The sequence below is a fragment of the Humulus lupulus genome, chromosome 7 (assembly GCF_963169125.1).
Source record: "Humulus lupulus chromosome 7, drHumLupu1.1, whole genome shotgun sequence".
NCBI classification, from domain to species: Eukaryota; Viridiplantae; Streptophyta; class Magnoliopsida; order Rosales; family Cannabaceae; genus Humulus; species Humulus lupulus.
In genome coordinates, this window is record NC_084799.1 from 21,560,430 (window position 1) to 21,581,235 (window position 20,806).

A 20,806-nucleotide genomic window follows, 5' to 3' on the forward strand; every position below is an offset into this window, starting at 1 on the left:
ATACTACAATACGCACCCAATAGGCCAAATTACCAAAATGCCCTTACATTTTAAATACTCCCATACGCATGCATTTATCATCATATAATAATATAGTTCACATTAACATGCATATATTCATTTTATAACATATTAAATCAATTATGGCCCTCCCGGCCTCCTAATCAAGGTCCTAAACCTTATTAGGAAATTTGGGGCATTACAGATGTAACCTGACTAAGTGATTGACGTGTCAGCAGGTCAAGGTTGAACATTAATGACCAACAGGGCTATTACAGCCTCTGGATATCCCAAAGTGGAAATGGGAGGACATCACTATGGATTTCGTGGTTGGGTTTCCCAGGACAGTGGGTCAACATGATTCAGTATGGGTTATCGTGGATCAATACACCAAATCAGCTCACTTTCTACCAGTGAAAATGAATTATACAGTTGACCAGTATGCAAATCTCTATGTGAGAGATGTAGTGCATTTTCATAGGGCTCCAAAGTCGATTATGTCAGATTGGGATCCCACATTTACTTCCAAGTTCTGGGGAAGTTTGCAGAAAGTTATGGGTGCACAGTTGAAATTTAGTACAACTTATCATCCTCAGACAGATGGTCAGTTTGAGAAGACGATTTAGATACTGGAAGACATGCTTTGGGCATGCGTTTTGGACTTTGAAGGATCCTGGAGTAAGTATTTGTCTTTGATAGAATTTTCCTACAATAACAGCTATCAGTCGACCATTGGAGTGACTCCTTATGAGATGTTGTATGGTAGAAAGTGTAGATCGCTCATTCACTGGGATGAGATGTGTAACGCCCTGGATAGTCAAGACCGTTACTCTGTGTATTTTAAATAGTGCTAGACTCTCTAAATGAGTCTTTTGGCCATAAACATGTAACTAAGTGTGATTAACGACTTAGGGTTAAAAATTTTGGACAAAATGAATAGTCATTTTATTAAAACGTTAAGTTCGTACATGGGATCCCAAAATAAACATTTAGAAATGTTATTTACAACTCAAAAGTTTACAACAAGTCGGTCTAAGTGTCAAAAATTGAGGTTTAAACCTAGTTACTCTCAGAAACCCCGGCCGTGGTGATCGAGCGGCCGCATATGTACATGCCATCACCGAAGCTCTCCAACTCATGGTTGGCCCAGCTGCCATTTTCCCTTACCTGCACCACGTAGCACCCGTGATCCAAGGCTCAGCAAGAAAACTTAAACATGCTCATAAGCAGTTAACAACATACTACATAATCATAATTAGCATGCCTAGCAGTAATAACTCTACTCGTGCATGCATTCTATTTAGATAAGTGACTACAATGTCACACCAGGGGCCCGCTGCCCTAAATAAATGACCATAGAGTCATACCGGGGCTCGTTGCCCTAGGATAAGTGACTATAGAGTCACCATGGGGCCCAATGCCCTATCCTCTGTATAACTAGCCTTAGGGCTAGGCAAGCATACCTGTAATGCCCCAAAATCCCTAATAAGGTTTAAGACCTCGATTAGGAGGCCGAGATGACCATAATTGATTTATCATGCCATTAAATGATTATATGCATGTGTTATGTGAATTATATTATAATATGATTATAAATGCATGCACGTGGGTCCATTTTTAATTATAAGGGCATTTTGGTAATTTGGCATACTAAGGGTGTAATTGTGTATTTTCATGCATGTTGGTGGATTATGAGTAATACCACATTATATGTGGATTTTTTCGAGCCATTCGCCATGAGTCGATCTCGGAATGCAAGTTATCGGTCTGGTCATAACGGGGTTAGTTTCGGGGCTCGGGGTGAGTCTCGGGGTAATTTGGTGATTAGAACATTGCCGGGAATTAAAGGGTAATGGGATATGATTTATTAGCATTTGAGAATATGGGAAATAATGGGAATTGGATGGTGTTAATTATGATTAACAAGATAGACGGGAAATGACAATTTTGCCCTTGGTGGCTGTTAAGGGTTTTAATTAGGCATGAGGGAATTTTGGTCTTTTAAATAGGCATGAGGGAATAAACCATTAAGCTACAGCAAAACAGAGCATCTTCATCTTCCTCTCCCGATCATCTTCTTCTTCTCTTTTCTCTTTGATTTTTGAAGCTCTTTTGAGGAACCAAGCTAGGGAACCAAGCCTTGAGGGTTTTGGGTTATGTTCTACAATTGAAGAGGGGGTGATTCTGAGATTGAGGTGAGTTTCTAGCCATTAAAACTATGGTTCTTTCTCTGTTTTTCTCATTGAGTTTCAGTTGGGTTTTTGGTTTGAGAGTTGAGAATTCAATGGGGTTTTTGGCAAAGTTTGGATAGGTTATGATGCCTAGGACATGTAGAGTGGATATTTGGGTTCAATTGGGGGTTTGGATGGATTTTGGAAGCTTGTTTTTCAGGTTGGAAATGGAGGAATCAAAGGAGGGAAAAACCAGGGCAATTCTGCCTGGTCCTAGCGCTACAGCGCCCAAAAGGTGGCGCTACAACGCTAACCAGGGCAAAACTCCCCTGCCTGTAGCGCTGGGGCGCTAGGGGGGCAGCACTGTAGCGCTACCCTGTTTTTCCTGATGAATATTTTGGGCACTTTTGAGGGATTTTGGCTCGGGGTTTCAATTCCTAAGGCTCGGGATCGAATTTACTCACTGTTTGGGTACAATTCGGGGTCCCGGGAGTGAGGTCTAGGTCAAGACCCTTTTATTGTGTGATTTTCATTAATGGAAGTTATAACTGTTGGGGTTTTATGCCCTAATTAAAACCCAAATTCTTTGTAATCTCATTTTATTATCAATAAAAGAATAGAAATCATTTTTTGACTTGGTCAATTACTTTGCTCACATGTTTTATTTTCATGATTATTTGTTTAATATAAACTTCTATTAAATCCCGAGCATATAGCTAATCTTATTTATAGTGACGTAATCACAGTGGAATATAAATATGATTATATGTTCAAAATAAGTTAGTCCTAAGATTAGTCAGTGCACCAGATTTACACTGACTTGACAATCTACGATATGATCTACTTACACATTACAGTGTTATGTTCTTTCCAGAACATTAGCAAAGTAGATAAGATTGGATGTATTTGTTACATCGGACAGGACCGATATTGACAGTTGATAAGATAAGTAAATATACCGTTATTATCTATTCTAGTCATATCATATAGTTTACCATAGGTCAATTCATTCTCAATTCTGAGTGGTTAGTATTCTAACTGATTGTATTATTTGAGTTCTTTGACTTGTTCGTTACCAGCTTACCCTACGGACTAGCCCATACTTACATCTTGGGAACTCGGTAGTATAATTGAGTGGGAGTGTTAATCATAGATATGAACATCTATAGCTTCTGATGAAGAAGTGAAATGATGGTTTCCTTTTAGTTTGGTTCAAGGTGTTAAATGATATAGATCTCATTTCCTTTTACTGAAATATCATTTACAAGGAACTAAGTGTTTTAAGGATAAAATACAATAATGGGTAAAACGGTATTTTAGTCCTATCTCATTGTAGACCGTCTATAGAGGATTGAGTGAAAATTATGGTTGTAACAATGGATAATTAATAGCGTATCTATATTTGTTATAGAGCGTTCTATGAATTCAAGAGTGCAATTCTGAGTCTATAGTAGAGTCACGAGGAATTAATAAGTTAGTAAATTTATTTGTTAAATTTATGATAACTTATTGGAGCTTGATTTCATAGGCCCATGGTCCCCATTGTACCTTGGATAAAATCATCTAGATAGTCTCAATTAATTGATTTAATCATCAATTAGAATTATCAAAGTTGACCAGGTCAATTTTGGATAGTTTCACAGAGTTATATAATTTTGAGAAGAAAAGAGAAATTATGGCAGATTTATTAATTAAGATAAATTGGTATCTAAATTAATAAATAAGTTTAAATCAAGGTTAATATTATAAATAATTAATTTGATAAAAGCTTTAAATGATTATTTAATTAATTAAATCAATAGAAAATAATACATGCCTTGATTTTAAGTCCAATGGGCTTATAATCAAATAGGAAATTTCACCGGCCTATAGCCCATGATAATTTTGATCTAGGGCTTCAAAATGGCTGTTATTTTATTGATTTTTTAATTAAATTAAATGGCCTAATTGAGTCTATGAAAGGAGTGCTTAGAGAGAAGATTTCAGAGACGACAGATAAGTCACAAGTCAGATTTTTCTGATAGTTTTAGATTCTCTCTAAACACAAGTCTTTTTCTAAGCCACTTTGTTATTTTCTCTTCTTCTCTCTATATCTATCTCATGTGTTGAGAATTTCCCACACTAGTCTAGGTGGTTCTAAGGATACATTGGAAGATCGTGAAGAAAATAGAAGATCGGTTCAGTTTTTTGATAATACTCTGCGATAGAGAGGATACAAGAGTTAGAGAAACTGAAGGAAGGACTCTTTAATTCCGCTGCGTATACTGTAAGTATTCTATTTTTGTTTCTCTTTGAATTCAATTTTAGAAACATGTTTTAGGCTATCTCGTATTAATTTGTTTAATATTATATATACATGAAAATAAATAAAGATCTTGTATAAGCTTTTCCAACAATAACTGGTTATGACTAGGTAACCGCTAAGGGATTAAAGGATTGATCGTTCTCAAGGGTTGTTCAATTGTTATTTCTCGCTCGAACCAGAGGTAAGAAAACTGCACCCAGTAGGTGATGCATGAGAAACATGTGATTAGGGCATGCCGTGAATGTTGAATATGAGTTTGATCAGAGCTTGAGTCTCTGCATTTGTGCATGATCATAGGTATGCTAGCAGTTGTTCAGTAAGCATGTTGAATGCCTTACATTTGGATATTTGACATATGATATATGCTTGGTTGCATTACTTACTTGTGCATGGCACGGACCCATGAGTCAGAAATTGGCACTGGCTGTATGGTATTGGCTTAAGAGTCAAGAATGGCACTGATGTGTTTAACACAAGGCGAAATGATTAGATCTAATCAACATCTGCATTGAATGACTCATCATGAGTATTAATGTCGGATCGACCTCAAGTTCGATGAAAACTAAAAGCGCTTGTCTAGCCTATGGCTAGTCACTCAGAGCCAGGTTCAGAAGGCCCAGGTGACTGCATCGTCACATGGCTAAGGGTGCGGAACCCATGTTAGTGACTCACTCATCAGTCACTTATTTGATTTAAGTTAGTGACTTACTCATCAGTCACTTATCTAAGGGTGCGGAACCCATGTTAGTGACATTTGATTCATGTTAGTGACTTACTCCTTAGTCACTCATCTTATTAGGGCTATAAGCCCCAGCATGGTTATCGGAAGCTCAAGTGTTAAATCACTCATCTGATTAGGGCTATAAGCCCCAGCATGGTTATCAGAACCTCCAGTGTTAATCACTCGTCTGTTTAGGATTGACTTGATAGTCATCCTTACAGGAGGGCATGGCCCACAACCATTATTATTTGGACTTATTTGCATGCATGAATAGGGCTACTATTGCTAGGCATGCATGTTGTGATTTGGTAACATGTTATTACTGTTCATGAGCATATTGAGTTTTCTTGCTGGGCTTCAGCTCACAGGTGCTTTGTGGTGTAGGTAAAGGCAAAAGAAAGTTGGACCATCCTTAAGTTGGAGAGCTTAAGTGACGATGTGTACATTTGCGGCTGCTCGACTGCCACTGCCGATGGTTGAAAGAGGAACTAGGGTTAAACCCTATTTTGCCGCTTAGATCGGCTGGTTGTAAATATTTTCCTATAATTAACCTTTAAATTATATTTTTGGGATCCCAATGTATACAGTAAACGTTCTAGTGAAACATTGTATCTTAACCAAATTTTTTAACCCTAAACCGCTAATCATACTTAGTTACACGATTATGGCCAAATGACTCGATTAGCGAGCTTAGCACTGTTTAAAATGCACACCGTAACAGTCCCTGGAGTTTAGGACGTTACAATACCTAGCACTTTAATTTCCAAGCGACCATAGGGTTGGTCAAGCATATACCATGCTCCTGCGCTTAGTGCATTATTGTCGCCCTTGACTTATAAGTCAATCCTTTCGACTAGCGCTCGACGCCTAAACTTATAAGCCAAGCCTTTTCAATCAGATAATGCTGACAAGCATACATCATTTAACAATTATCCAGATACAGAGCATTCAAGCATGCTTAATCAAATAATCACAGGCATAATCATAATCATGCTCATTCACAGGGACCCGAGCCCTAATCATAACCGTGTTCAGCAACCGGGCCAAGCCCTAATTGTTGGGAATAATTCCCTGAAAGCAATTGTAGTTGAAAAATATTTTAAATGAAATAAATAATTGAATTGAATTATTTTATATATAGACTATGCCGATATTATGTTGATAATATTAAGTAAATATCATAAAATTACAAAGTTCATCTATGTGGTCTTAATCTCAAATTGGTATAAGAGGATCGAGACTGAGATAATGAACTTAAAACAGTTCGCAGTAAAATGAAGTTATGGAATCTTTAGATTAATTACTACTAGTACATATCATTAATATTATGAATACAAGTGACCTAGATCCGGGTAACTAGTGTAGTAGGACACTTTAGTGAAATGTACTTTTATATATAGTGATATATAGAGCTGGACCAGATGTGATTTGTTAATACTTGTGTTAAACACTGTTTCATGGTATTAATCAAACACATCAAAAGATGATCATATACACGATGATCTTAATCTTGAGGTTACTATGAACTCCTATATATGTCATATGATCCTTTGATTCATGCGTAAGGTTTGTCAGAATGATAAGGCTAAGAACAGTTGTTTTGGGGACTCAATGATATATATGGATGGGGACATAGTTTAACAGATATGGAATATATATCTTCTTATAGATTGAATAATGGTTTCTTATTGGGTTGGCTTATAGAACTGAAAAGGTTACGAGCGCTCACGTCACAAACTTGTTGTGACACAACCTTCACTAGTAAAGTCAATGATATACTAGGTTCTAGATATAGTTAAAATGGTAAAATGGTAATTTGATTTCCTTTTAATTATGAATCATTAATAGAGGATTAACGTTGTATGTAGTGATTATATGTCTATAATTATCAAGAGTTCAATCTCATATTTATAGTGGAGTAGTCATGAGATTAATAAATATGATTATTTAATCAAAGAGCTTTGATTAATAATCTAATATTTATTGGAGCTTGATATTATAGGTTCATAGGTCCACAGGGTGGCTCTATCAACACCATATCAAGGTAAAAGTTGATACAATGGTAAAATTGTAATTTATAAACTTGAGAATAATTTTATTCTTTGGGTCAAATATACAATTATATGATAATCGAGATTGAATAATTAATTTAGAATTAATTATTTTTTTTAAATATATTTATTTACAATTATATGACAATTCTATGCTTAGTTATGTTTTATATATAGTTTTGATGAAGTGTTGTGCTATATGTTTAGTTTTATTCTTCAATAGTCGACTATTTAAACACCATTTTATGAGGTATGCTATTATTTTTTGTGGCAATTTATGGTGATGGTTTTGTGACATAAGTGTCATTTTATGGCTGTGATTATGTTATATTAAGTTACAAGTACTAGTTTATGGTGTTGTTATGTTATATCTAGTTACAAATGCCATTTTATGGCCTTTAAACTTTTCCTAAAATAAAAATTGCGATACCATTATTTTCTTGAGTAAAATTAAAATTTATGTTCACATTATTAATCTTTGGTTAACTAATTAGGGGTTAATCACATAAATCTAATGGGTATGTGTTAGTTAGAATTGGTCAGTTTTTTTCCTTTCTTTGGTGTTATAAACTGATGGGTATGTGTTTTGTTTTGTTTTGTTTTGTGTTTCAGGTAACTTAGCAGCTTTTGAGGCAGATGTTCTTGCTCTTCTAGTGGCGCTGAATTGACTCAAGTTCTAGGACTCTCGGTTAATTAAGTGTCTTCAGATTCTATTTCTTTAGTTTGGCTCCAAGTGGCAATAATGTTTATTAAAATGAATTGAGTGTAATTTTTTACTAACATTAAAGCTATATTGTTTAATGGGGGCATCTCTCTCATGTTGGTTACAATTTTAATATTGTGGCTTATGGATTGGTTAAGCATGTCACTTGGCTAGACAATGAGTTTTCTTGGTTGAAAGAGGTCCATCCTTCAATCTCTCCTATTTTTTAATCTTGAATAGTGATACAGCCTATTCCGACAAAAAAAAAAACATTTGCAATAAAATAATTTATTGGTGTAATATAATTACGTATTTTAAAAAATAAAAAAAATTAGGATTATGTATTTGTTATCCATATTTTCCACCTTGGACACGTGGCATGGCCAGACGGGTTACATGGGCTCTTGGTAGAGATCTGGGCCCAACCAGGGCCCAGTGAACAATGAGCTACAGAACCCTATCGGCCTGGACCATGCCGAGCCCAATAACTAGCGAGTAGCACGAGCATAGTAAGGGGGCTAGAACTGAGATGCAGGCTTGAACTGCCTTTCCAGGCACACTCAATCCCTATCCTCCGTGATCTAGAGTAGGGTGGTGGACAATCCATTCCAGGAGACGGATCCCATCGAGTGGGATCCAGGCGAAGTCTCCAGGTCCATCGCCAATGCTCTAGCCCGCCATCAGGATGTCCAATCTATTATCATATTGCAATGTCCGCCCTGGTAAATGAACCTGGGTCTTGTTAAATAAACCGGGGTCTTGGTAAATGAACATGTGCGTCGATAAATGAACCCAGATTAGGTATCTGGGTAGAACAAACCCAGTCCATCCTACAGCTGACGTGTTCCCGAGAAATCTGGCAGCTGGTCTCCCAAACTAACCTGTAGAATGGGGTACGCACGGAACGTACCATGTTCCTAGGAAATGGTGCTGCCACTACTCTGATAGATCCTGTCCCTAGGATCCCCCTAGTAGCCCACACGGATTAGTCCGTGCTAACGTACAAAGGGCAACTGTAAGGCTCTACTACCCTTAAGTCGACCCTATGAGCCTAGATTAACAACTTATAATTATATCCTTATTGGGCCTAGATTAGTCCGACCCAAGTCATATCACTGCCTATAAATAGGGTCATTCGTGCACTGTAGCGGGGATCCCCGATTTTCACTTGTATGCATAAACGCTGGTAAACTTGCAGAAAAACTCCATTGTTAACTTATCTAAAGCCTAATACTAGTGTCTTTGTAATGCCCCGAATTCTCCGATGTGGTTTAGTGGCGGTTTAGTTGGCCGGGAGGGCCGTAATTGCTTAATTACGCCATTAAATGAATATATGCATGTTTATGTGAATTATATTATAATATGATGATATATGCATGCATGTGGGTCCACATTTGAAATATTATGCTGTTTTGATAATTTGGCCCATTGAGGGTAAATTTGTGTATTTGGGTGCATGATGTGATTTGTGAATGAGATTCCATCATTATGGAGATATATTCGAGCTATTCGGCATGAGACGGTCATATTTAGTGGATTAGCGGTTTTGTCATAACGAGGTCAATTTTGGGGTAATAGAAATGTTTATTTGATGATAAATTGAGAGTTATTGAGATCAGGGTGAAATTCTAGAAGTTTTGACTATAATGTCCCTGGGGGTATTTTCGGGACCCCAAGCATTAGGTTTTTATTTGAGGTTACTTAAGCTTGAAGTAGCTGTCAGATAGAACGTACGATTAGAAAACCTCTCGTTCTCCTTCGTTAGTTCATTTTTGCCACTCGAAGCATATTCGAAGAAATCTTGAGTTCTAGGAGTCAGAATCAAGTGAGGATCGAGGCATAGCGATCCTAGGAAAGATTAGAAGCTTCTTGACTGAAGGATTTGACAGAAAACAATCTAATCGATGGTAATCTAAGTTTAAAGTTTTGAGTTTTTAGAGTTTCTAAGCTTTGAATTGGACTTTGTGAATTGTTGGGTTTTTGATTCGTTTGAACCTTGAGTTTTGAGGGTTTTGGTGCATTGGGAAGCTTGGGAACCTTGTTTTGATGATTGGGGAATGTTTAGGTATGATTTTGGAGGCTTTGGAGTGATAAAAACGTGTTTGGGAATGGCCCAGGGTTGGGGGCCGTGGCCTTGTTCTTGGGGTGCCGCGACCCTTGCTTGAAGAAGCAGGTGGGGCTTTTTGTGCTTGCTGGGCGCCGCGGCCCTTGCTTCATGGAGTGCTGGGGGCCGTGGCCCAAGGTGCTAGGGCCGCAGCCCTTGGTCAGTTTTCGCCCGTTTGCGTGTTTTGACCCCGGAAACATAGTTTTAGGCCTCGGTATTGTTCCTACTACTTGGATTAGTTTGGATTGATCTCCCGGAGGCTAGATATTGGTTTGGAAACCTATGATGTTCATTTTATTGATGGTATTCCTATAATGTGTTATGATTAGGTAACCGCTAAATGACTAAAAGCTAAACCGTTCTCAAGGGTCGTTCTTTTGTTTGTTCTAGCTCGAATCAGAGGTAAGAAAACTGCACCCCATATGTGACATGCATGGTTATTCATGAGGCATGTTGGTTGTGTAAATGTGGACATGGATTGAATATTGAATGCTTAGCAAATGTTGCTCACTTGTGCATGATACTGACTCATTAGTCAGATTTGGCAAAGGTGCTAGGATCAACTGTGCAGCTGTGCCTCATTAGTCAGGTTCGGCAGTGGTACTGGGCACTGGTCACACTGCGCTGACTCATTAGTCAGGACAGCCTTAGCGTGTTCAACGCAAGCCAATAAATATTAGATCTAATAGACTTTCTGCATTGGATGACTCAAAGAGCATTAATGCCGGACCGACCTCAAGTTCGATGAATATTATAAGCGCTTGTGTGGCTTACCCAACAATCACTCATTTGTTAAAGTAGAGACTTACCCATCAGTCTCTCGTTTGTTGAAGGCTAGTGGCTTACCCAGCATCCACTCTTCCATTTGAATTAGTGACCTGCTTGTCAGTCACTCAGTATGGTTTACCAGAATCTCAAGTGATATTCACTTATCTGTTTGAAAGCTATGAGCTCTGTGTGATTATAATGATAATCATTTGATGATGTTTACATACAATACTGTGTTTTCTTGCTGGGCTTTGGCTCATGGGTTCTATGTGGTGCAGGTAAAGGGAAAGAAAAGCTCACCCAGCCTTGAGTGGAGAGCTTAGGTGGTGATGTGTATATATGCGGCCGCTTGACCACCACGGCCAATGAGTTCTCAGAGGAATTAGGGAGTTTACCCTATTTTTGCCGCTTAGGTCGACGGGTTTGTAATTTTGGAACAGTAATGACATTTTTGAGTTGTAAATAACTTGTAAATGTTCTTGTGGGCCCATGAACAGTTTTATGTATCAAATAAAACATATCATTTCCTTTTTATTGATTTTTACCTTAACCTGTTAATAACACTTAGAACACGTTTTTAACCAAAGGACTCAAGCAATGAGTCAAATTTCCAGTTCACCGTAATTGTTCTGGGGTAACCAGGGCGTTACAGTCTCGTAGACTAAGACTCATTAATGCCACAACCAAGTAAAAACTGTGATCTTGTTCATTTTTTAACCTTTCTTTCTAGCTCTTATTTATCAATATATTTTTAGTTTTCGAAAAACTCGGCAAACTATATTAAATATATATTTTATGATATTTGAATTTATATTAATATAATTATTAAATATATTATTTTATATTAAATATTATTATAATAATTGATAATATTTAAATTTATATTAATATAATAATTAAATTTTTAGTTTTATTTATTTTTTGAATGAGTTTAAATAGGTAGTCTACTATATTTTTTAATTGATTTTAAATGTATCCCAAGAAATTACAACATAAAAATATATTAAAAAATTGTTAATAATTTTACAAAATCAAATAGAAAAATGGATTATCTAACACATGCTTCTACTAGTATAATATATATTCTACTAGCATAATATATATGAATTATTGGTTCGAGTTCATTAGTCTCTGCAATTTGGGGTATGGAGTTCTTGGATGGGCGATTCGAGCTGAAGGAGATTCAGAAGCTTGAGGGTCACAGCGATAGAGTATGGAGCCTGGCGTGGAACCCAGCCACTGGTGTAGCTGGGGTTCCATATGTATTCGCTTCTTGTAGCGGCGATAAGACCGTACGTATTTGGGAGGAGAGTCTTTCCACTGGTTCTTGGAACTGCAAGGTTCGACCTTTTGGTTTTTTATTGAACAATGAAGTGGTATTTAATTTGTGATCTTATTTTCTGGTTGGTTTATGAGATATTGAGTTTACTACTAAATATTTTTTTTCTTCCTTTCTGGGTTTTGAATAGTGAATAGTAAAAAGCAAAGTGACTTCAATTTCGTGAACTGGGTCACTTAGTTTAATTGTCAATAAGATTTGTTAATGCTAATTGAATAGAGCTTCTCGTAAAATTTTGTCTCTGTAACTAAGCTGGTCAGATTGTTTTATTTGGGAATTTTGCGTTGAGGACAGTTAAATTTTATGCTCATCTAATGAAAAATTTCTGTGTAATGCTAATTTGAAGGGTATTTTTATCTGGGTTTTATGATTCTATTGTGATAGAATTTTTAATAATGTGATGCTGTTGTGCAGGCAGTTCTGGAAGAAACACACACTAGAACTGTTCGATCCTGTGCTTGGTCGCCATCGGGAAATTTATTGGCTACTGTGAGCTTTGATGCCACCACTGCTATCTGGGAAAACGTTGGAGGTGATTATGAATGTGTTTCCACTTTGGAGGTACTGATATCCCGTAGTTGCATTGCAGTAGGCAATTAGTGAGCTGTACAACTGATGATTTTACTGGTTTCATATAATACCTGTTTTGTTTTGTTAGTTATATATTGTGACATTGTGATCAAGTTAAACTTATGGATATGCAAGAGTGATTTGAGAATGCTAACATAGGGAGCTTAAACACTAAACAACATCATTTTGTTTTAAAATTCATATTTTGTTAGTTTGTATTTCACATATCTTTCTACATATTTGTAAGTGCTGTCAGTGGTGGTTTTGTTTTTTAGGGTCACGAAAATGAAGTCAAAAGTATTTCGTGGAATGCATCTGGATCATTGCTTGCTACATGTGGTCGAGATAAAACTGTTTGGATTTGGGAAGTACAGCCAGGTCATGAGTACGAGTGTGTTGCTGTGTTGCAAGGTCACACACAAGATGTAAAAATGGTTCAGTGGCATCCGACCATGGATGTTTTGTTCTCTTGTAGCTATGATAATAGCATTAAGGTAAAGTGACATGAAGAGTTTACTTTTATATATCTGTGATCATCCAGATAACCTAATTGTTTCATGTACCATTTTTTAAGAAAATTGAATTAGTCTTTTTTGTTAATTGCACATAACGCTACTCCCAGATTTGGGCAGACGATGGTGATGATGATAATTGGACGTGTGTTCAAACTTTAGACGAACCTAATAAGTATGATCTTTCTCTCTCTCTCTCATTCAAATTTTCCACTTGTTTGTAATTGTACTTACACTTTTAATTTCATAAAATGTGGCTTATTTTTCCTTTTCTTTCTGCTTTTTCAGTGGCCACTCTTCCACTGTTTGGGCTCTTTCATTTAATTCCAGTGGAGATAAAATGGTTAGCAGTAGGTAAGGAAAGCATCGTTCACCTTCATCTTTTTACTTTGGATTCTTGCTTAGTACTAGTAACAAAGTATATCATATTAAAACTGTGCATGCTGAAAAAAAAAAAAAGAAGCTAAAATAGCATTGAACTGATTCTGCAGCGATGACCTTACTATGAAGATATGGGGAACAGACTTGGCAAGGATGCAGTCTAGTGAAGGTTACACACCTTGGTGAGGAAAACATCACATCAAAATTACTTTCAATGCCATTCCGAACTTTTGAAATGTTGTATATTTGTATAGTTTCTAGAGCTCTATATGAGAAGGTTTGAGTGTCGGTCAACCAAAATGAATGTTACAAGATTGTTTCATTGTCATAGTGATGTGTATGACAAGCTGTACTTAGATGCAGGAATGGAAAAGAAGAACAATACATCATTACATATGCCTGCATCGCCATGAAGATCATGAAATAGTTGTTATGCTGCTAGATAGTGTTCTTTGAACAGTCAGTTAGTTGTTATATCTGGAATTTGGTGTTCCATATTCTTTTTTAGACGAACAGCAATGGCTTTTAAATTTTCTTTAGGCGTTCTAACAAATTTTTTCTATTTTTTTCCTCCTCAGGAGACATCTTTGTACAATTTCAGGTTATCATGATCGGACAATCTTTTCAGTGCATTGGTCAAGGTATTGATTGTATACTAATTAATAAATTTTGTCCTTTTGTTTTTTTTTATATATATATATATATATATCTATTAGCTAGATCTATGCCGTCAAAATGTACCAAGGCCCCACAGTTGATGTTCATTTTTAATTATTAACCATTGACAAATATAATGCTCTAGACAACAATTTTGTTGAAAAAACGATGCATCTTAATTCAGTGCAATTGATTATATATTAGTTAAGTTCTTCAAGATTTGTTCCAAAAGAGATGGGGTGGTTACCATATGATGTGTAAGGATTTTGTATGCTTACTTGAATCCAACTTCCTTGGTTTAACTCTTTTATCTTCATATGTTTTTGCATTTTCGATTTCGTGATATTTTTTCAACAGAAAACTCCCTCTTCCTGTAACAATCTAATCCCATTTATTATTTATTTTTGAAGGGAAGGTATCATTGCCAGTGGTGCAGCTGATGATGCCATACGATTCTTTGTGGAAAACTCAGACAAAGATGGTTTGGTATATTCTTTAACTGTGTTTATTAATTCCAATATACCATCTCGCAAATCTGCATATAGTTAATTCTATTGCTGATGGATAGGGCTGATTTTCTCTCTCTCCCTTTTTTTTTTCTTTTTCTAAAGTAGTTGTGGGTGTCTAGGGTTATTAACTTTACTTTTTGATCTATTCATAAAGAAACTGCTATTGATTCGTTTCTGGTTTTGAAGTACTGATCCTGTTACTTTAAAGGTTGATGGACCCATGTATAAACTGCTACTGAAAGAGGAAAAGGCCCATGACATGGATGTAAATTCAGTGCAATGGAGCTCTGGGGTAAGAGTTTTTCAGAAGTACTTTATTTATCTGGAACTAAAGGCATGGTTTCTACATTTTAAAGAATCTAGATCTCAAATCCATTGCCCTCTTCATATTGGATTTCAAATTGGGAATAAGTTGAATATTCGGTTTCTACTATCACCATGAATATCCCTGGTGCTCTGGTGCTCTGTTTTGCATACTACTGTGTTTGGTCATAAAACATTTAAAAATTTAAAATCAAAGATAAAAGGTTGAGAGAGCTAGACATAGTACTAGTTTACACATTGTGTGGTGCCTTAAATTGCCACCATTCACCTTCACATTTTTACCTAATGTTTTCCCATGTGCTGTTATTATATTTATTAGGAGAAACGGCTACTTGCTTCTGCCAGTGATGATGGAACGATTAAAATATGGGAACTTGCACCTGTACCCAGCTGAAGAAAATTACAGAATCACCTCATAAATTATATGTAATTGCAAACATTTTCTTCTATTGGTCCAATTTTGTCAGTCAACAGATTAATTATAGTTTAGTGGAGAAACATGACTGTTGTAACTTTCAACAATAATTATTGATCATTTATTTGAACAATGCAAAGGTTTTGAGTGAACGGTTTTTTTTTTTTGGTTCACAGTTAACTGATTAGCTATCGCAGGCATTATCATGTTCTCTTATATTAATATCTATGGTTATAGGTTAACCACTATCCATTTAACTTCAACTTTGTTGTAATCTCTAAACTCTATTTTGTTAATTGGTAATTTTTAGTATATAACATAATTATATTGTAAACTCCTATTGGTGTGATGCCCTAATCTTAAGATTGAAAAATAAAGAAGCACTGAATGGTTATGCTTATGAGAACTCTCCCAGTCAATTTAAGTTAATGGACTAAAACCACTAGGCCAGTTTTGAGATTGTTTCTACAGTTTCTAACTCTAATTATATATGATATAATCAAAATTAGCTTTATATAAGATCTTGCATGTGTTATAAAAAGTAATTTTAGCAGGTTCTCATATATATTTTAACCACAACATCTGATTTTCCTCTAGAACTCTAATATTGATGGTTCATGTAAATTGTAATGGCCCAGCTCACCTTCAGAATTGCTTTTTTTTTCTTCTTTGGTTTCAAACTGTCTTGGAATTTTTCTACAAGAAAAAGGAAAACACTTTGGATTTTTTTGTTCCAAACTAGAGATTCATATATTCAAAGAATGAGGCCTATACAATAAAAAAATGGAGAAATTATACTAAATGATCCAAAATAATAGCCTCAAGAAACTCAATGTCCTCTTTAAAAAAAAGAAAAAAAAAAGAAACTCAATGTACTCATTTTAAAAATTGTAAAGAAATGCCCTTGCCATATATGCAACTCATTAAAGTGATATCCATAACAAATAATCTCTCTTTTTTAGAATGATAATTAAAGAAAAGTAGTATTTTTTTCAAATTTGTAATTTTATTATATTTTTGTTTTCCCAATTTACTCTTATTTATAATTTTTATTTTATTTAGAAGCATATGACTTTAACATTGTGGCATATGTATATTAATTTTTATTTTAAAATTATATTGATTTTTTTGTCATTTTTTATGAGCTGTTGGTATATTATTTTCCAATTAGTGTATATGTTTTTTTGTAATATGATATATACTTTTTTTTGTAGATGATATTTAGTTTCTATCTTGTTATACATATCGATAATATATAATTTTGTCTCATGGTGTATACATTTTAATGGTAGTATATAATTTTGTTAGCATAATATATACATTTTTTAGTAATAATTTTGCAAGTGTTGTTGGTATATTATTTTTAAACTCAGTATATGTATTTTGTAGTATGATATATCATTTTTTTTTAGATAATATTTAATTTTTATCTTGTTATATATAATGGTGGTATATAATTTTGTTAGCATTGTATATACATTTTAATAGTGGTATATAATTTTGTTAGCATTGTATATATATTTTAATAGCGGTATACAATTTGTTAGCATTGTATATACATTTTAATGGTAGTATATAATTTTGTTAGCATGTTATATATATTTTTTTAGTAGTAATTTTTCTTTTTCTTTTTCTTTTTTAAGTGTTTGTATATTAATTTCCAACTCAGTATATATGCTTTTTTGTGGTATGATATATCATTTTTTTGTAGATGACATTTAGTTTCTATCTGTTATATATAATGATGATATATAATTTTTTAGTATAATATATTCATTTTACTGGTGGTATATAGTTTTGTTAGCGTGATATATACATTTTTTGAGTAATAATATACCAATTATTTTTTTGTCAAAATTTTGTTATGGTATATACTTTTATTATCATGATATATTAATTTTTTGTCTTATGGTATATAAAATACTTGTTGGGGATACTTATACATGATCTTATTTATTTTTATGTAAATCATATGTTAAACCAATTAATATAAGAAAACCTAAAACATGTTTCTATAATTAAATTTAAATAGAGATAATGATAAGCACACTTACATTATATGCAACGAAATGAATAAGTTCTTCCTTCAGTTTTTCTTAACCTTGTATCATTTCTGTCGCAGGGTATCACCAAGAAACTGAATCAATCTTCAAATTTATTCACAGTCTTCCACAGTATCTTTAGAATCACCTAGACTAGAGCAGACAATTCTCAACACATGAGATAAATACAAAGAGAGAAGAGAAGAGAATATAGAGGCTTAAATAATGACTTTTTTTGTAGAGAGAGTCTAAAACTCTAAAGCATCAAAACTAGATTTTCTGATCATCTATTTTCAACTCTCACTTAGCATTCATTTTAAAGGCTCAATTAGGTCACTTATGTAATTAAAAAAATCAATAAAATAATAGGTAATATCAGCCATTAGGTCGAAATTCTCATGGGCTATAGGCCCGTGAAATTTCCCATTTAATTATAAGTCTGTTGGACTTAAATTTAAGACCCGTATTATTTTCTATTGATTAATTAATTAAATAATTATTTAAATCCTTTATCAAATTAATTATTTATAATTTGAACCTTGATTTAAAATAATTTATTAATTTAGACACCAATTTATCTTAATTAATAAATCTACCCTAAAATCTCATTTCTTCTCTAAATTGCATAACTCTGTGAAATTATCAAAAATTGATCTGGTCAACTCTGATAATTCTAATTGATGATTAAATCAATTAATTGAGACTATCTAGATGATTTAATCCAAGGTATTGTGGGGAACATGAGCCTATGAAATCAAGCTCCAATAAGTTATCATAAATTTAACAAATAAATTTACTAACTTATTATTGGAGGTGTGTGATATTTCTCTCTCTCTTCCCATGGGTCGGAGGAGGAAAGTTATATCGAAGCCGGCGGTGGTTTCCGATGAGTCTACGGTGGAGGTCCTCCCTTCGAATGTTGAAGTGGAGTTTGAGACGATCAATGTTGAGGAATTTCATGAACCTTGTGCAGAGTTAGAGACTGACCGTGGAGTTGAGGAGGTTGATGAAGGGTGTTCATTTCGATCTTCATCTCGAGCAGTGAATTGGGCTGAGGAGGTTAAGGGTAATGACTTTTAGAACTCTGCTAAAGAAGTTTGGAGTAAATTCAAATCGAACCAGGTACTCACCCCTTCGACTAGACTGGATTTTACTGAACCTATGAAAGTTGGTGACCAGGTTATAGCTAGGCTTGATCTGGAAGAGGTGGAGGTTGAGGCGTCTTTTTGGAGGAATGCCATTGTCTGTATTGTTCTAGGTGCCAACCTTCCTTTTCGAGTGTTTGAGGGTTTCGTCAAACGAATATGGGGAAACCTGGGGATTGATAAGATAGTGTGTATTCACTCAGGCTTCACTTTGGTTAACTTCAGGGATGAGGCCACTCGAGACCTGATTTTGGAAACGGGGGTTATTCACTTTGATAGAAAACCAGTTGTCCTTCGCCCATGGACTACAGATTTGGATTCGGTTAGAATGGTCAAGTCTGTCCCGGTTTGGATTCGTTTGAATGGTTTGGGATTGCAATATTGGGGTAAGAAGAGCCTCAGTGCTCTGGTGAGTACTATTGACAAACCTATAATGGTGGACAAGGTGACTCAGAGCAGAGATATGGTGAAATATGCTCGGGTATTGGTTGACATGGAGATTTCGGATCATCCTCCTAAGAGCATTGCTTATATCAATGAACGAGGTCAGTTAGTTGAGCAATTGGTTGAGTATGAATGGCTCCCATATAAGTGTGCTGCTTGTGCTCAATTAGGGCATATAGTGGCTGACTGTAACAAGGGGAAAGGAGGTATTTGGGTGAAGAAAACATCTGATATTAAAAGAGACAAATCTGAACAAGTAGCTAATGGAATTGAGAGTGATAAACAACAAGTTCCAGGTGCTGCTAGTTTAGTTCACAGTGAGCCATTTAGTGCAGTTCTGGATACGGAAGGAAGGGATGAGACTTTATGTAAGGGTACTGAGTCGAAGGTGAGTAATAAAGAACAGAGTTTACATAGATCTACTCAGACAGTGGGAACTAGTAGAACGGATACTGGTGGTACCTGGTCTACTCCTAAAAGACGTGGGTCTAAATAGGTTGTGGCTTCTCTTAACAAGACAGTGGTAGATCCTAGCAAGGCTAATGTTAGTAATGGTTATGCTGTTTTATAAGAAACAGGGGAAGGGACTATGGTTACTAATTTTTCCTCCTTTGCTTGATGGAAGTGTGTAATTTGATAGGGAGGAATGTGAGGGGTATGAATAAAAAAGATAAGCAAAAGGCTATTTTAGATGTTTGTAAGGAGAATAAGGTTAGTTTTGGAGCTTTTTTTGAAACAAAGGTGAAACATGAGAAGATTCAAGAAGTTTTTGGGAATAATTGTCACAATTGGGACTACTTTTCTAGTTCTATCATCTCTGGTAGGATATTGATTATATGGCAAGCTAAGTTTGTGCAGGTTGATATTTTATTTGAGGACCCCCAACTTGTCCATTGTAGAGTCAAAGTCAGTGGGCAAAAGGATATGTTCCTTGCTACGGTAGTGTATGGCAGCAACTCAATGGTGGATAGGAAATCTCTTTGGGACAAGCTTGCTAACATTGGGCATCCGAACTGTCCTTGGATCATTTTCGGGGACTTCAATGCAATGTTTAGCTTTCAGGATAGGAATGGAGGGAGACAGATTTTAGCTAAAGACATTGTTGATGCTCAAGATTGGCTGGCTTTAGGCCAAGTGGAAGAATTTCATTGCTCTGGTGCGCACTATACGTGGTCCAATAAGCAAGATTTAGGAGACCAGATCTTTTCTAAACTTGATAGGGTGTTTACTAATGATGCTTGGCTGGAATTATTTCCTAAGACTGAAGCTTGTTTTAAATGGGATTTTGTCTCTGATCAAAGCTTCTGTATTATCAAAAATCAGGAGGTTAACAAAGTGGGGATCAAGTCGTTCAGATTCTGCAATCACTGGCTCCAATACAGTAGGTTCAAAGAGGCAGTCTTGGGTAGCTGGAATTCTTCTTCTGGTTTGGCAGGGGGTCTGAATCAGATAGTTAAGAAACTGTTGAGAGTGAAGCATGTTCTGAAATGTTTTAACAGGGAGGAGGTTGGTAATGTTGTGTTGGATTATAAGCTTGCCAAGGAGGAGCTTAGTATGGTTCAGGAGGCCTTAGCAAATAATCCCTCTGATCATTCTGTGCAGCTAGCCGTAAGTCATGCTCAGCAGTGTTTCTCTATCATGCAGA

General features: G+C 35.5%; 1 protein-coding gene across 1 annotated transcript; it reads left to right on the forward strand.

Annotated features, from left to right (window-relative positions):
• The first annotated feature begins 11,926 nt into the window (after nucleotides 1–11,926).
• LOC133790925 (protein CIA1-like) lies at nucleotides 11,927–15,693 on the forward strand. The gene is made up of 10 exons (XM_062228772.1): nucleotides 11,927–12,163; nucleotides 12,577–12,723; nucleotides 13,008–13,226; nucleotides 13,355–13,419; nucleotides 13,533–13,598; nucleotides 13,736–13,807; nucleotides 14,204–14,266; nucleotides 14,693–14,768; nucleotides 15,000–15,083; nucleotides 15,435–15,693. Exons 1-10 carry the CDS (start codon nucleotides 11,969–11,971, stop codon nucleotides 15,507–15,509), a joined length of 1,062 nt encoding a protein of 353 aa, XP_062084756.1. The 5' UTR covers nucleotides 11,927–11,968; the 3' UTR covers nucleotides 15,510–15,693.
• The last annotated feature ends 5,113 nt before the right edge of the window (nucleotides 15,694–20,806 follow it).

Coding starts and splice junctions, on each gene's coding strand:
- LOC133790925 (XM_062228772.1), top strand. CDS start 11,969: ATGGAGTTCTTGGATGGGCGATTCGAGCTGAAGGAGATTCAGAAGCTT. Junction 14,769..14,999: donor ACTCAGACAAAGATGGTTTG/GTATATTCTTTA, acceptor GTTACTTTAAAG/GTTGATGGACCCATGTATAA. Junction 15,084..15,434: donor CAGTGCAATGGAGCTCTGGG/GTAAGAGTTTTT, acceptor TATATTTATTAG/GAGAAACGGCTACTTGCTTC.